At 16.6% G+C, this 15,471-nt stretch overlaps 6 protein-coding genes across 6 annotated transcripts; 4 read left to right on the top strand and 2 right to left on the bottom strand.

The window, feature by feature from the left end:
• Positions 1 to 703: 703 nt before the first annotated feature.
• Positions 704 to 1,429, top strand: PADL01_0912500 (conserved Plasmodium protein, unknown function; the record flags this gene model as incomplete). The annotated part of the gene is made up of 2 exons (XM_028681798.1): positions 704 to 931; positions 1,130 to 1,429. The coding sequence occupies 2 exons, from the start codon at positions 704 to 706 to the stop codon at positions 1,427 to 1,429; spliced, it is 528 nt and encodes a 175-aa protein (XP_028538139.1).
• A 1,517-nt stretch (positions 1,430 to 2,946) lies between these two features.
• Positions 2,947 to 5,018, top strand: PADL01_0912400 (conserved Plasmodium protein, unknown function; the record flags this gene model as incomplete). The annotated part of the gene is made up of 2 exons (XM_028681797.1): positions 2,947 to 3,559; positions 3,673 to 5,018. The coding sequence occupies 2 exons, from the start codon at positions 2,947 to 2,949 to the stop codon at positions 5,016 to 5,018; spliced, it is 1,959 nt and encodes a 652-aa protein (XP_028538138.1).
• A 429-nt stretch (positions 5,019 to 5,447) lies between these two features.
• PADL01_0912300 (elongation factor 1-beta) lies at positions 5,448 to 6,278 on the bottom strand (the record flags this gene model as incomplete). The annotated part of the gene is made up of 1 exon (XM_028681796.1): positions 5,448 to 6,278. The coding sequence occupies one exon, from the start codon at positions 6,276 to 6,278 to the stop codon at positions 5,448 to 5,450; it is 831 nt and encodes a 276-aa protein (XP_028538137.1).
• Positions 6,279 to 8,267: 1,989 nt separating this feature from the next.
• Positions 8,268 to 10,622, top strand: PADL01_0912200 (conserved Plasmodium protein, unknown function; the record flags this gene model as incomplete). The annotated part of the gene is made up of 1 exon (XM_028681795.1): positions 8,268 to 10,622. The coding sequence occupies one exon, from the start codon at positions 8,268 to 8,270 to the stop codon at positions 10,620 to 10,622; it is 2,355 nt and encodes a 784-aa protein (XP_028538136.1).
• Positions 10,623 to 11,209: 587 nt separating this feature from the next.
• On the top strand, positions 11,210 to 12,445 carry PADL01_0912100 (conserved Plasmodium protein, unknown function; the record flags this gene model as incomplete). The annotated part of the gene is made up of 5 exons (XM_028681794.1): positions 11,210 to 11,276; positions 11,444 to 11,506; positions 11,623 to 11,673; positions 11,931 to 12,008; positions 12,261 to 12,445. 5 exons carry the CDS (start codon positions 11,210 to 11,212, stop codon positions 12,443 to 12,445), a joined length of 444 nt encoding a protein of 147 aa, XP_028538135.1.
• A 469-nt stretch (positions 12,446 to 12,914) lies between these two features.
• Positions 12,915 to 14,432, bottom strand: PADL01_0912000 (26S proteasome regulatory subunit RPN8, putative; the record flags this gene model as incomplete). Its single annotated transcript, XM_028681792.1, has 2 exons — positions 12,915 to 13,417; positions 13,913 to 14,432. 2 exons carry the CDS (start codon positions 14,430 to 14,432, stop codon positions 12,915 to 12,917), a joined length of 1,023 nt encoding a protein of 340 aa, XP_028538134.1.
• Positions 14,433 to 15,471: the final 1,039 nt, after the last annotated feature.

Here is a 15,471-nt window from a genome sequence, read left to right as displayed (position 1 = left end):
ATACATTTACCTCATTTCTTTTACAAAATATAAAAATTTTATTTTTCAAAAAAATATTTAAAATTTTAATTTCTTTCTACATACGACATAAAATATTTTAAAAATATTAATAACAAAATGCGTATTTTATCACATCTGCATTGTAACATTTATTCATATGTGTTATATACAACAATATGTAAGAAACTATTCACTCATTCATTCATTCCTTTTTTTTTTTTTTTTTTTTTTTTTTTTTCTTTTGAATACTTTTTTTTAATTATATATAACTGATATGTTGTTTAAATTTTTGAATTATCAAAAAAATATATAGGATATTCATAATTCTTAAAAGGTATATTATTTTAATCATTATAGAATAATAAAACATATATATAATCATAAAAAATATATTTTTAAACATTTTATGTATTAATAATGATATATATCATTTGGATAAAAGCATAAAATAAATAAATATAAACATATATATAAATATATATATAAATATATATATAAATATATATATTATAATAATAATAGCTAGCTGGGTTTTTTTTATTCTGAACAGTTCAGGCAAAAAATATATATATAAATATATATATATATATATTTATTTATTTTATTTTTTTTTTTTTTTGGAGTTTCTTTGGGTATATGTGAAAAATATCGATAAACTATACAATATAAATTTTTAATTATATGTGATATATTTAAAAAAAAAATGAAACCCTTGTGTAACATTATATGTGCATCAAAATTAATGAATTGCATGAGAATAAAAGGAACAAATAAAATATTACAAAATGGATATTTTTTAACGTTTAAAAAACATGTGTCTGTATTAGCAAATGAATTAAGAAGTGGGAATATATTTTTACACAATGATAAATATTGTGAAGTAACAGAACAAAGACAAATAAAACAAGGGAGATTAGCAACAACAAATATGGTAAAATATAAAAATTGTATTTAATTGTTATAATAAGGCGATCTTTAATAAAATATACCACACAATTTAAATATATATATATATATATATATATATATGTTTGTGTTTATTTATATATGTTTATATATTTATTTGCACACTTTTTTTTTTTTTTTTTTTTTTTCACTTTTTTTTTATGATTTTTTCTTAACACTTTAGATATCATACATCGATTTAAGCACCTTGAAAAGCGCCTCAGTAAAATTTGCTTGTCAAGCCAAAGTAGAAAAAATAGAACCCAAAAAAGTGAATGTACAAATACAATACACTGATAAACAGAAAAATTTAGTCGTATGCTTAGATGAAAATTATGAAGATTTAGAAATCCCTTTAAACATATTTGGGGTATCTGAAGAATATTTAGAACCAGGTTTAAAAATAAGTGTTTATAAACATGAAGAAAAAATAATAAAGGTAAATTTACCTGCATCCTTATTAGCAACTTTGAGAAAAAAATAATTGAACTAATACATTTTTCTTTTTTTTATTATAAATGGTATGTTGTTTTTTTCTTTTTTTTTGTATCAAAAATTTTAAATAAAAAAATAAAACTTGTCCAATAAATATATATATATGTATATATATATATATATATATGTATGTGGAATAAATACATTTTTAAATTAAAAATATTTGATCTTATAATTTTGTTTTTCATATGCATACATATGACTCACAATTTAAGGTACTATACTTAATATATGATAATATATATATTATATATATATATATTTTTTTTTTATATTACTACAAATTTTTTCCTATAAATGAATACATTTCTGTGCCGCTATACAAAAAAAAATGTTATAATTGTTAAAGAGGAAGGAAAAAAAATTATATATAAAAATATTCACGGGTATAATTAATATATATAGAAAAAAAGAAAATATCATTAAATATAATATTATATGAAATTATTTATATGGTCGTCTCTACAATAAATCTTATTATATATTATTGAGTCCCTTAGAAAATTTCTTTTTCTTTTTTTTTTTCTTCAATAAAAAACTACATATAATATTCCTTAAAAAATTAAATATGTTCGCAAAAAAAAAAAAAAAAAAAAAAAATTTATATTTATATATGAACAATAATTTTCAACAAACAATATATACTATATATATATAATATTACATATATATATGTAGTATACATAATAAGAAGTTTTCCAATAAAATAGGAGAAGAAAAGAATATATAAAAAAAAAAATATATATATGTATATAATATATAATATATAATATATAATATGTGGTATTTTATTTTTTATTTTTTACTTTTTTTTTTTTTCTATTTTTTTTTCTTTTTTTTTTTTTTTTATTTTTTTGTCCTTGGTATGATATTTTTAAGATGTTCGAAAATATATATATTAATATGATTAATTATAATTTTTCATATATGATATATATAAAAGAGATATTGTTATAATAAAGGATTCCTTCATGTTATCTTATCAATAATAATATATATGTTATATATATATATATATATATATATATTTTATTTTTTAACTTATTAATCCTGAACAATGAACTGCTTACAAAAAATAGTATGCAGGTTTTTTTTAAAAGAATATATTATTAAACATAAAAAATAATAACATTGTAAAATCCATTTAATTAGATGTATTTGTTATTTTAAGTAATGATATATATTTTTTTTTAATGAACATACAAACTTGTATGATTATAGCATATAATTATTATCAAACAATATAAAATATATATATATATATATATATACGATATAATTAGATTATGTAAAGATATCATAAGGATCCATACTTCCAAACAAAGGAAATGTTTGATTATATCTATTTGTATGATAGATATTTATATATATAAATATATCGAACCATTTTTTGTTTTACACACGTAATAATATATATATATATATATATATATATATATATATATATATATAATATTTGACAAAAAATAAAGGTAAAAAAAAAAAAAAAAAAATTATGTTAATATTATGCCATTTTATATAAATAAACATATAAATCTTTTTAATGTCTATAAATTATTTAATAACAAAAAAAAAAAAAGTTGGATGATAATGATTCCTCATATTAATGAAAGAAATAATTATAATAGAAACTTTTCTTGGAGTCCTGAGAAAAAATGTACAGATGAAATAAAAAAAGAAATAATGGATGATGAAAACAAGATAGATAATAATAATAATAATAATAATAATAAAAATAAAAATAACAATATGGATGATATATCATATAAAAATTGTAATAAAGAAAATATTGTTAATAATAACGTTAATCATATTAATAGTAATATTATATGTAACCAATATTGTGATAAAAATTATAAAAGAATATTATTAATAGAAAAATATACTAAATATGATAATTTAAAAAAACGAGGATATAGTGATGAATATATATTGAAAAACTTTTTAAGAATATATATATCTCATTTTACTCATACACTTATAGTAAATAATATAATTCATTTATTAAGAAGCAAGTATAAAGCACATGTTTCTATATTGAAGGCATATAAAAAAAATATTGAAAATATATTTATAAGTAGTTCTAGTGTATTCGCTCCTGATGCTATATTTAGCGTGGGTTAGCATGAAAATAAAAATAAAAATATATATATATATATATATATTATATTATATTTATATATATAATATTTATATTTATGTTTATGTTTATGTTTATATTTCTTTATTTAGGGGGTGATGGCACGTATTTAGAATCTGCTCACATTATTGCAAACAAATACTCGATCGACAAAAATACAGAAAGAGAAAAGAAAAGAATTGAACTCGTAGGAATAAATAGTGATCCTAAAGGTTCTGAAGGAAAATTATGTCTAGATTATTTTATAGAAAATAATGATAATGACATGAATTGTTCATATGAAACATTCGAAGAATTTGAAAAGGTATACAATAAGAGAAGTAAGAAGAAGAATTTTATTTTTACAGATGTAAATAATTTTATAGATTATTTAAAAAAAAATGGAGCAAAAAAAAACAAAATAGATATGAAGACAGTGTTGGATATAAACAGATGTATAGATACAGATACTTGTGATGATATAAATTCTTATAAAAATATAGAAAATAAGGAGATGTCTTCGAAGGAAGAGTTGTGTTCATTGAGAAAAATAAATACAATAGAAGATATTGTAAGAAATAATAGTTTGAGCTATAATGAATTATCATGTGAAGAAAAAAAAAGCACAACAATATATCATAATGATGTTAATGTGTTTAATGGAGATAAGGATATGGACCTACACAATAATAATAATAATAATATCAATAATATGAATAATATCAATGATATGAATAATATCAATAATAGTAATGATATAAATATGAATGAACATGGTATATTGTCAAAATATACATCCATAAACAATAGTGATAATTTAATTCTGAGCATAAAAGAATATATAAATAATACATTAAGAAATTTTTTTGAAAGTAATAAACATGAAAAAGTACACAGAAAATATATCACAGTTGTAATTAAGAAATCGAATGAGAATGAAATAAAAACATATAAAAGTATAAATGAAGTATATATTTATGAAGCTATAAAAAATAATATATGTACATATATAAATATAGATAATAAACATGTAAAGAAATTAAAAAGTACAGCTTTATTAATTACTAGTGGAACTGGTTCAACTGCATGGGCATATAATGTAAATAAAATCGATAAAAAAAGAATGAAATATATTATTGATGAATATATAAATATACAAAATGATACAATAAAAAAAAATATAAAAAATATAAATATAGATTTATTTTCAGAATATATTAATAATTCTATATGTTTTCATCCAAATAGTAAATATATGAAATGTATTGTAAAAGAACCTGTAGAAAATAGTGTATATGATTCAACAGATCATATTTATAATTGTAAATATATTGATATAAAAACATGTACAAATAATACAATTGTATATATAGATGGAATATATAATATTAAGATACAACCCAATGATTCTATAATTCTTCACATAAAGGATGACGATCATATAGTAACATATAAATGAAATTAAAAGGAATGATAAATAATATATATATATATATATATATATATATATATATTATATATGATCACCATTGTAATTATTTTTTTATTATTTTTTCATTATTCTTTTATTATTCTTTATTTTTAATATTCATTTATTAATCTACCTATTTATTCATATTATTTTTTTAATGTTTTGTATTTTTTTTTAAAACAATATTAATTGTGGCTCAATTGCAAAATTTTCAAAATGAGCAATAAAAATAAAAAAAAAAAAAAAAAAAAAAAAAAAAAAACAATATAATATAATGCCATGTCTTAAATAACAATACACATATGTTTTAATAAATTGTTCGATTAGCTATGCATAATATATAAAAATAAAATTATGTACATATAAATATGATATTTTATATACATTTATATGACTGCCACATTGAGAATACTGTTTTTATAATTTGTTAAATGATATAATTTCAGCAGATTGGACTAAGAAATCTAAATCATCTTCAACTTCTTCAGCATTTTCATCATAGTTTTCATCATCTTCATCTAATCCAAGTATAAGAGTTCTTTTCTTTTTATCTTGTTCATTATCTAGATCAATATTTTCAATTTTTTCTACAAGTTCATTTGTATTTACAAAATCATCATAAATAATACATGACATATGTAATTTATAAAGACCAAAAGCTACAGGTAATTTTTTGACTTCCTCTCCCCATTTAATATTTTCATCAACAATTTTTTGTTTCACAAGTTTTGGAATTTTAGAAATATCTGTATCAATAGATTTAGGTTTTATTTCAATAATAAGAATAGATCTATTTTTTTCTTTTTCTTTTTGTTTCTTTTTTTTTAATTCTTCTTCTTTTTGTTTTTTCTTTTCTAATAAGGCATTAGCTGCAGAATCGTTTGTATTATCATCATCACCAAAAAGATCTATATCGTTATCAACATCATCATCATCATCATTTCCTGTTGTTTTATTACTTTTCTTATTTAAACTTGTAGCAGCATTAGTAGTACTACTTTTTTTATTCTTATGTTCTTCATCGTATTTATTCAACACATATTCTGGTAACGAAGATATATGATGAAACCATCTATATAAATGAGGATACGTATCTTTTTTTATTACACTATTTATTTGATGATATATTTTTAAATCATTCACACCAACACTATAATTATCAAAATATGAGTGAGATTCAAAATAGCTGTTCAAGTTCTTGTAGTCACTTTCTCCTTTAACGGTTAATAGGATTGCATTACTAGCCATCTTTTAAGAAATCAATATAACAGAGACTTAAAATAAGTTTTCAACGTATATATAAAAAAAAATATATATATATATATATATATATATATTAAATATGTTATATTTTTATATAATATAATTTAAAATAAGTATTATTATATATATGAAACAAAAATTATTATACTAATAAAATTTATTTATTTATTTAAAAAAATAAAATAATATAATATTTTGGAAGAAAGGAATAATAATAATATTAATATGTACTATTTAATTATAATGAAAATATGTAAATATATAAATATAAAAATATATATTTTTTATTTTTTTTATGAATATGTTTTAAAAAAAAAATATATAAAAATAATAAAATATTTTCTTCATATTTTTATAATAATTATTTTTATACATAATAAAAAAAAAAATATATACATATATAATATATATATATTATATATGTATAGTATAACAAATAAAGAAAATATATATAGCATATATAAAATATATATATTATATATATCATATATATTTATATTCTTTTAAAAAAAAGAATAAAAATTATATATTAAAAAAAATATATATATATATATATATAATATATATAATATTTAAATACACCTTTTCGATTTCTTCTTAATATACTAACGAAGAGATACTATATATTATTTTAAGATCCTTAAGAGGTTTAAAAAAAATATTATATATATAATATATATACCACATATATATAAATAAATATACATATATATATTTTTTTTATTATATTGAAATACTTTCTATTTTTATCATTATATTTTTATTTATTTTTTTTCTTTTTAAAAATAAGGTATTCAAAAAAAAAAAATAAATAAATATATATATATATATATATATATATATATATATATATATATATATATAATATTACATTTTGACGATAAGATTAAATATAAGAAAAATATATTTCATAGGCTTATATAAAAAAATAATATGAACATATATATATATAATATATATGTGTGATTTTTTTATATAAATAAAAAGAGACTTATCTGTTCATTAAGAAAATATATTTAATATATTAATAAATATATATATAAATTAATATGACATGATTTTTTCATTTCCTCTTTTTGATAATTTAAAAATGGATATTTCATTTAACATATAGAAATCTGGTATTATATTATATTTATATAATATATTATAATAATTTATAAAATGAATAAATAATAATATATATATGAATACACAAAAATATATATATAATATATATAATATATATAATATATAAAATATATATTATATGTATATTGTATTTATATGTGCATTATTTAAATTATAAATACTCTTTCCTTTTTTTTTTTTTTTTTTCTTCTTCAAAATAATAAATGTTCATATAAAATTATAAGGGTTCTTCTTTTTATTCTTTAGTATAATAATATTTTCCTTTTAATATTTTAATAATATACTATTTATTAATATCTCTTTGGTGTTCAATATAAATATATAATATATATATATATAATATATATATATATTTTTTTATATATATCACCAATTATTAATATTATTATTTTATAATATATTTAATAAAAAAAAAAAAAAAAAGAACTACACATGTTAATTTATAATATACATATATTATTTATCACTCGTGTGTTATAAAAAGAAAAAAACAATGAAGAGACGTATAGACCTTAAAAGTGTTTTTGTTGCTTCTATTATAGGTATTTGCAGTGGGTTTTATATTTTTAATCCTATAGTAAACAATATGAAAGAAAATATAGATAATTTAAAACAAAAAAAATAAAAAAAAAAAATAAGTTCAAAGGTTTATAATAATATGAATAAAAAGAAATATATAAAATATATTTATATATATATTTTATTTTTTTGTGACATTTATAATAACTTTCAGATCTACATATTAAAAAATATATATTTAAATAATATCACCTTCCTTTTAAATGATCAAAAATATACTTTTATATTTAATATTTATATGATTAATATATAAATAGATAAAAAATGTTTTACAAGCATAACATTAACTTTTATAATACATGTCACATTAAAAGAAATATTTTTCAAAGAAATATTATTCAATGTAATATTTTTCAAAGAAATACTTTTCAACGATATATTTTTTATATGATACCATATTATAATATATTATCCTTTAATATTAAAAATAATTATCATATAGGATGTAAAAGAAAAGGATTTCCTTTTTTTTTTTATAACACATATAGAGACCCGTCCATTATGAAGAGAAACACATTTGTTGTTTGTAAATATAAACATATTGTTAGAAACATAAAATATAAAAGTGAAAGGAATATAAAATGTGATAAAATTTTTATAAATAATAATATCATGTCATGTAAAGATATTCAAACGAATGATTCATATAATATTGGAAGGAGAGGAATAAAAGTTAAAAAAAAAAAAATGAAACTAAAAAATATAGATAAGAATGATAATTTATTTAAATATGAAAAATCTATGGATTTATTAAAAAAGTTATATAATATTATTCAAAATAAGTATAATATGTATTCATGTGATGATGCTAATTATGTAGATGAAAAAAATAACATTAATAAAAATATTGAGAGACAAAAAAAGAAATTATATAATTATGAGAATGATAAAGATTTATATAATGATATAATAGATGTTATAAAAAATGAAAAGAATATAAAAACAACATTTCTTATATTACACACATTAAATAAAATAATGTGTATAAATAAATTTATTCCATATATATATGATAATATATTATTAGTAGAAGATATGGAAGTATTATCTATAATATTAAGAGTATTAAATAATTCTTTTTATGATGACAAGAAATTATTATTTCTTCTGATGAATAAATTAAAAGAAAATATTATTTTAGGTATGTCCTCAAATCTAACTATTAGTAATACCTTTTTCTGTTATTCTAATTTTTATAGTAGAGGTATCATAGAACAAAAAGATATACCTCTAGAAGAAATTATAGGAACTGTAATAAATTATTATCATGCATTTAATTATGTACAACTGTTGGAGATATTAAGTAGCTTTGAGCATTACGATTTTTTAAAAGATAAAAAAAATCAAGTTGTAAAAGAAGAGGATGATTACATAGATGGTGGTGATAATAATAAAAAAAGTGATAATAATGATGATAATTATTATTATTATATTAAGGGTTTGAAAAAATTAAGAAGCAAATTATTCCTCAAGGTAGCCAATTATTTTATTCAAGAAGATATAATAAAAGAACTAAAAACAAAAGAAAAAATAGACCTAATATATGCATTCACAAAAAATAAAATATATCATGAGAAAATATTTTTAAGTGTATATGAATATTTATTGAAAATTATTAAAGGATATAATAAGGACATCATAAATAATAAGTTTGCATTTTTGTTTGAAGAAAAAACAAAAAGAAATGAACATATAAAAATGAATGGTAATAATATAACCAATGAAATAAATAAATATGATAATAATATGAATAATTTAAGAAACAATGAAAAAATTGATATAAAAAATGTATCATCAACTTATATAGATAAAAATGTATTAAATGATGCTATTACATATGTAAGTAATATATTATATTGTTATAGTAAATTTAATATATATATAGATGAATTATATAATGAAATATTATTATTTTTACAATATTTTTATAAATATATGGATTGTTCTATATTATCTCAATGTTTAATATCCTTAACAAAGGTCAATTGTAATATAAATATATTATTATCAAAAATATATAAAGAAAAATTAGATATTATTTATGATAATAATAAACATGAACATTTTTTAGAACATAGTACATCTATAAATCTAATGAATTATCTTTTATCATATAGTCGGAATCTATTTTTAGAAAAGAATGTTTATAATATTATATCATATTATCTTTTAAAAAATGATAAAATATATTCATTACACTCATTAGATTTAATAAATATTTTTCATGCATATAGTAAGATTTATTATATAGATAAAAAATTATTTCAAAAAATTGATCATATTATTCTACAACGATTAGAAGCTAATAAATATTATCTCACAATCGATTTAGCTATAAAATATATAAACGCAGTTGCCAAATTATCATATAAAAATGAAAATATTATTTATAAAATACTTGAAATTATTTATCACACGAATCATTTACATAATATTAAAATAATACATTTATTTAAATTATTAAAAAGTATCAAAAAATTAAATATATCTCATCATATTTTAGAAAAACATATTCAAATGATAGCACCAAATATTACTCTAGATTTTGCACATTATATAAACTTTTATTATAAAGCTAAAAAGGATATACATGTCAGAAAAAAAAAGTGGATCTGGTAAAATAAATATAAATATATAAATATATATATATATTATATTATTTATAATTTATTATATTATATTATATTATACTATATTTTTTTTTTTTTTTTTTTTAAAAGTATATAATAAAATATTACTATTATTATATATTATATATATATATATATATATATATATTTTATTATATATGCTCATAAATATAATGAGTACCAAAGGGATCATATATAATATATATATATATATATATATATATTTATTTATATATATGCCTATATTTATTTTTTATAATATAAATAAATATAAAAAAAAAAAAAATTTTTTTTTTCAATCACAACATAATATTTATATTTTTTTTTTTGTCCTTCATATGAATTGTATATGAAATATAAAATTCGAAAGAACTTTTTAATTAAACCATATAAATTTTTATTTTTTTATGAATAATTAGAAACTATATTATGTAACATAATTTATTAATATATTAAAATATATTCATAATATATACATATATATGAAAAATAAAAACATATAATTTATATTTATATTTCTAAATAATAAATAAATAAATAAATATATAACATTTTTAATTAAATAAATATTAAAAAATGGGAAAAGGGTTAAGGTCAAAAGTGAAAAGAAGATTTCGTACCATCAAAAGGATTCATGTTAGAGGTAATATATTTTTTTATATAAATATATAATATTGGAAATTAAAAAAAAGAAAAAAAAGAAAAAGATAATTAAAAAGAGTATATATTAAATAAATGTATATTATTAAATACTTATATTACGACGTCACAAATATATATATATATTACTTTATTTTAATGTTTTTATAGAACATGTGGAAAAACCCAATCTGAAAAAATTAAACGACAGAATTAAATCAATGCTTAATAATAGTAAGATAATATAAAACATATATATGTTACATATATATATTATTAGTTCAATACATTTATTTTTTATATATATATTATGTTTTATTATATACTTATGTATTTGTTTTATTTTGTAGAAGATATATATCAAGATTTAGTTAGACCCCCCAATAAATTCTTACATCCAGGTAAAGATAAAAATTTATATATTTAAAAGAATCATAATTATATATATATATATCATACAAATTAATGTGTATCATCATCAAAATGAAATAATGAAATAATGAAATAATGAAAAAAAATATAGAATTTAAATAAATATATATATTTTTTTACATATATTAATACTTAAATAATATTGAAATAATAACAATCGAAACTATTTTTTTTTTTTAACAATAAACTTATATATTGTCTTCATATATAATTTATTTTTTTATAGATGATGAAAATGCGGTAATACCCCAACATAAAATAACAAAGAAAATAGATTTCAGATCTGAAGCCTTACCATTGTCAGGTAGATTTAAGAATAAAAAATTTATGCAAAAAAATTATAATTTATAGAATTATCATATATATATATATTATATTTAAATTGCATTTTTTTGAAAAAAATAAATACCCACATATATACATGAACATATATATGAACATATATATGAACATATATATGAACATATCTATCCTATTTATTTATTTATTTATTTATTTATTTATTTATTTATTTTATTTTATTATTTTTTTATTTTTTTTTTTTTCTTTGTTGTAGGATTTGCCACTGTTGGCAATAGGAGGAAATACAATTTGACTGAACAAATATCATTAAAAAATGAATTCGGAGGAAATGCAAATTTTTTTGAAAATACAGAAGTTAGTAAAATGATTGAAGAGATGCATAAAAGATCAAAGGAAGTTATGAAAGTAATTCAGAATAATGAACAAAAAGATAAATAGTTTTTAAAATAAAAGAATTAAAAATTATATTTCTATTAATATATACAACACATATATATCTATTTTTTTTAATGTATGCCTGTATATCCTCCTTATTTGATAATACATATGTATTTATATATGTATATTTATTTATTTGTATGGTCTTTTTAATTTTTTTTTTTTTATGCAATTTTAAACATAATATGAACTATATTATGTACATTTAACACATAAAAAACACTTTTTTCTTTTTTTTTTTTTTTTTCTATTTTTAATTGTTTATGTTTATTATAAAATCATAAAAAAAAAAAAAAAAAAAAAAAAAAGGAAGCAAATTTAATAAATTGATAAAAAAAAAAAAAATATACATATATATATATATATATATATATATATAATATGTATGATTTATGTATTTTTTTATTTTTTTTTTTATTTTTTTTTTTTTTTACATATTAATGTCTTTATTTTTTATTTTATTTTTTTTTTAATTTTTCTTCTCCTTTTTTATCTTATCCTTCTCTTTATCATTTTCTTTTTCTTTTTCCTTATCCTTTTCCTTTTCTTTATCTTTTGCTTTGTCCTTTTCTATATCATTCTCTAAAGATTTTTTTTTTTCTGAATTCAACTTATTCTCAATTTTATTATTGATTAAATTATGAAGAGCTATAACAGATCTAGTTATACTACCTATATATATATTTAACATTAAGTCATTATTTTTAACCATAAATGCCTGTACTAAATCCACGTTTTCAATATCAGGTAAAAGACTAAAGACATTTTGTAAATTGTATAATATTTTTATATTCATTTCAATATTTCCATTTAATATATCATTCAAATAAGCTGATATTTCATATAATTTCCCTATCAGACTTTTTAAAGACGATAACTTATCACCTACTTTTGTGGCTAAGGTTGAAGTTGAAACGCTCTTTAATTCTTTTAGTAAAAATTCAACACCCACATCTTCAGCCTCAAAAGCTCCTAAAAGGAAAAATAATAAAAAAAAAAAAAAATAATATAATATAATATAATATCATATATATTATAATAATAATTCACAAGTAATAAGTGTAAAACATCAAAAGAGAAATGTGCCATAATATGTATAATGATTTATATTTATGCAGAAGAAATAAAAATAAACATGAAAATAAATTAAAATCTAATAATATCACATCATATATATATATGTATGTTTCTATGTATGTTTCTATGTATGTATGTATGTATGTATTCCTTTTTGGCTAGCTAAACATATGACTGTTCATATGTTTTAAAAAAAATTATCATAAAATTATGAACATGTCATAAATTATTTTTTATTTGGCTAGCTAAAATATTAATTTATTCAGACCAAAAAAAAAAAAGTAAAAAATTCCATGTATCTTTATACATATAGATATATTCCTTTCCAATGATATGTATTTCTAATTATTTTCTCTTTTTTCTTTTTTTTTTCTTTTTTTTTGTCTTTACCTATTTTAACTGGTATATGTATGAATGTTTTTCTGAATTTATTTTCATGTATAGCCTTTTCAATAGCTACGTATGCATTAACTGGAAATATGCTTTGATCAGTATGAACATTGACAAGTAGGAATATAGGTGCGTGATGATATTTATAAAAGATTTCATTAATAAAAATATCATTTGGTTTAATATTGGATCCTGTAGTATACCATCCAACGATTTTTTCTTTTGTATTAATTTTTCTTATCATATTAAAAAGATTTTCATTATAATTATCATCAATATAAAAAATATTGATATCTTTTATATCTTCTTCAAAAGGAAGTGCATAGCTATTAGTAATATGTACTACACCATCAATTTTTTCTCCAAGTATTGTTCCTAAGACTCTTTTTTTTGTATTACTTGCAATACGATTATAATGATCAACAACTGATAGTAAAACTATTGGATGTACAACTACATGTTTGTTTAAATATATTCTTTCAAGTACATTTCGGTTTTTTTCAAAAATATCATTTTCCATTTTTTTTTTATTATTATTATTATAACTAATTTTTTTTTATTATTAATATGTACATATAAATATATAAATATAAATATAAATATATATATATATATATATATATATATATATATATTTTTGTGTTCAAAATTTTATATATTTTAAATATATTTTTTTTTTTTGATAAAAAAATTATTGGTTATTTATATATGTGAATATATTTATATGTTTATTCATGGGGCATTTAAATAAAAGAAAAATATACAAAAAATGGATGTAATATAAAACATAAGAATTGATAAATATGAAAAAAAAAATATATTTATATATATGTAGTAATTAATCAAAAAAGTAAGCAAAAAAAAAAAAAAAGGAAAATTATTTAAAAAATAAAATATACATATATGATATATTTTTTTCCTTTAACACAAATGAATATTCAAATATTCAAAAAATGAATATATGTACTTTTATATATATATACATATTTACATATACATATACATTTTTTTGAACTTTTAAAAAATAAAAAAATAAAATCAAAATATACATATATATATAATATATATATTTTTTATATAAGTGTTAGTAATACTTATAATAATTTTTGTTTACATATAATATACGCCTTAAAATTCTCTATTTCAAAATCAATACTAAAAATAAAAAATATATATTTTTTTTTCACAAAAAAAATTATGAGTATAAATAATATATTATATTATATAATTCCTTTTCTTTTTTTTGATTTTTATGACTTCATACAAATACTAAGGCAATGGAATATATAAAAAAATATATAATATAAATGTAATATATATATATATGTATATTTTAATATATTCTTTAATATATATCATTCGAAAACGAGTTAAAAAATAAAAAATATATATATTATATATATCTAAATGAATTATTAACCTAATAATATATATAATATACACATAAATATATATTTATATATATTAAAATATTTAGTTCTTTATAAAAATATATATTTTTATTAAAATATGGTGTGCTATAATATTTAAAAATTAAATATATAAAAATAATGTATTTT

This window comes from Plasmodium sp. gorilla clade G2 (genome assembly GCF_900097015.1).
Source record: "Plasmodium sp. gorilla clade G2 genome assembly, chromosome: 9".
NCBI lineage: Eukaryota > Apicomplexa > Aconoidasida > Haemosporida > Plasmodiidae > Plasmodium > Plasmodium adleri (nom. inval.).
This window is presented reverse-complemented; position numbering and strand designations above follow the sequence as displayed.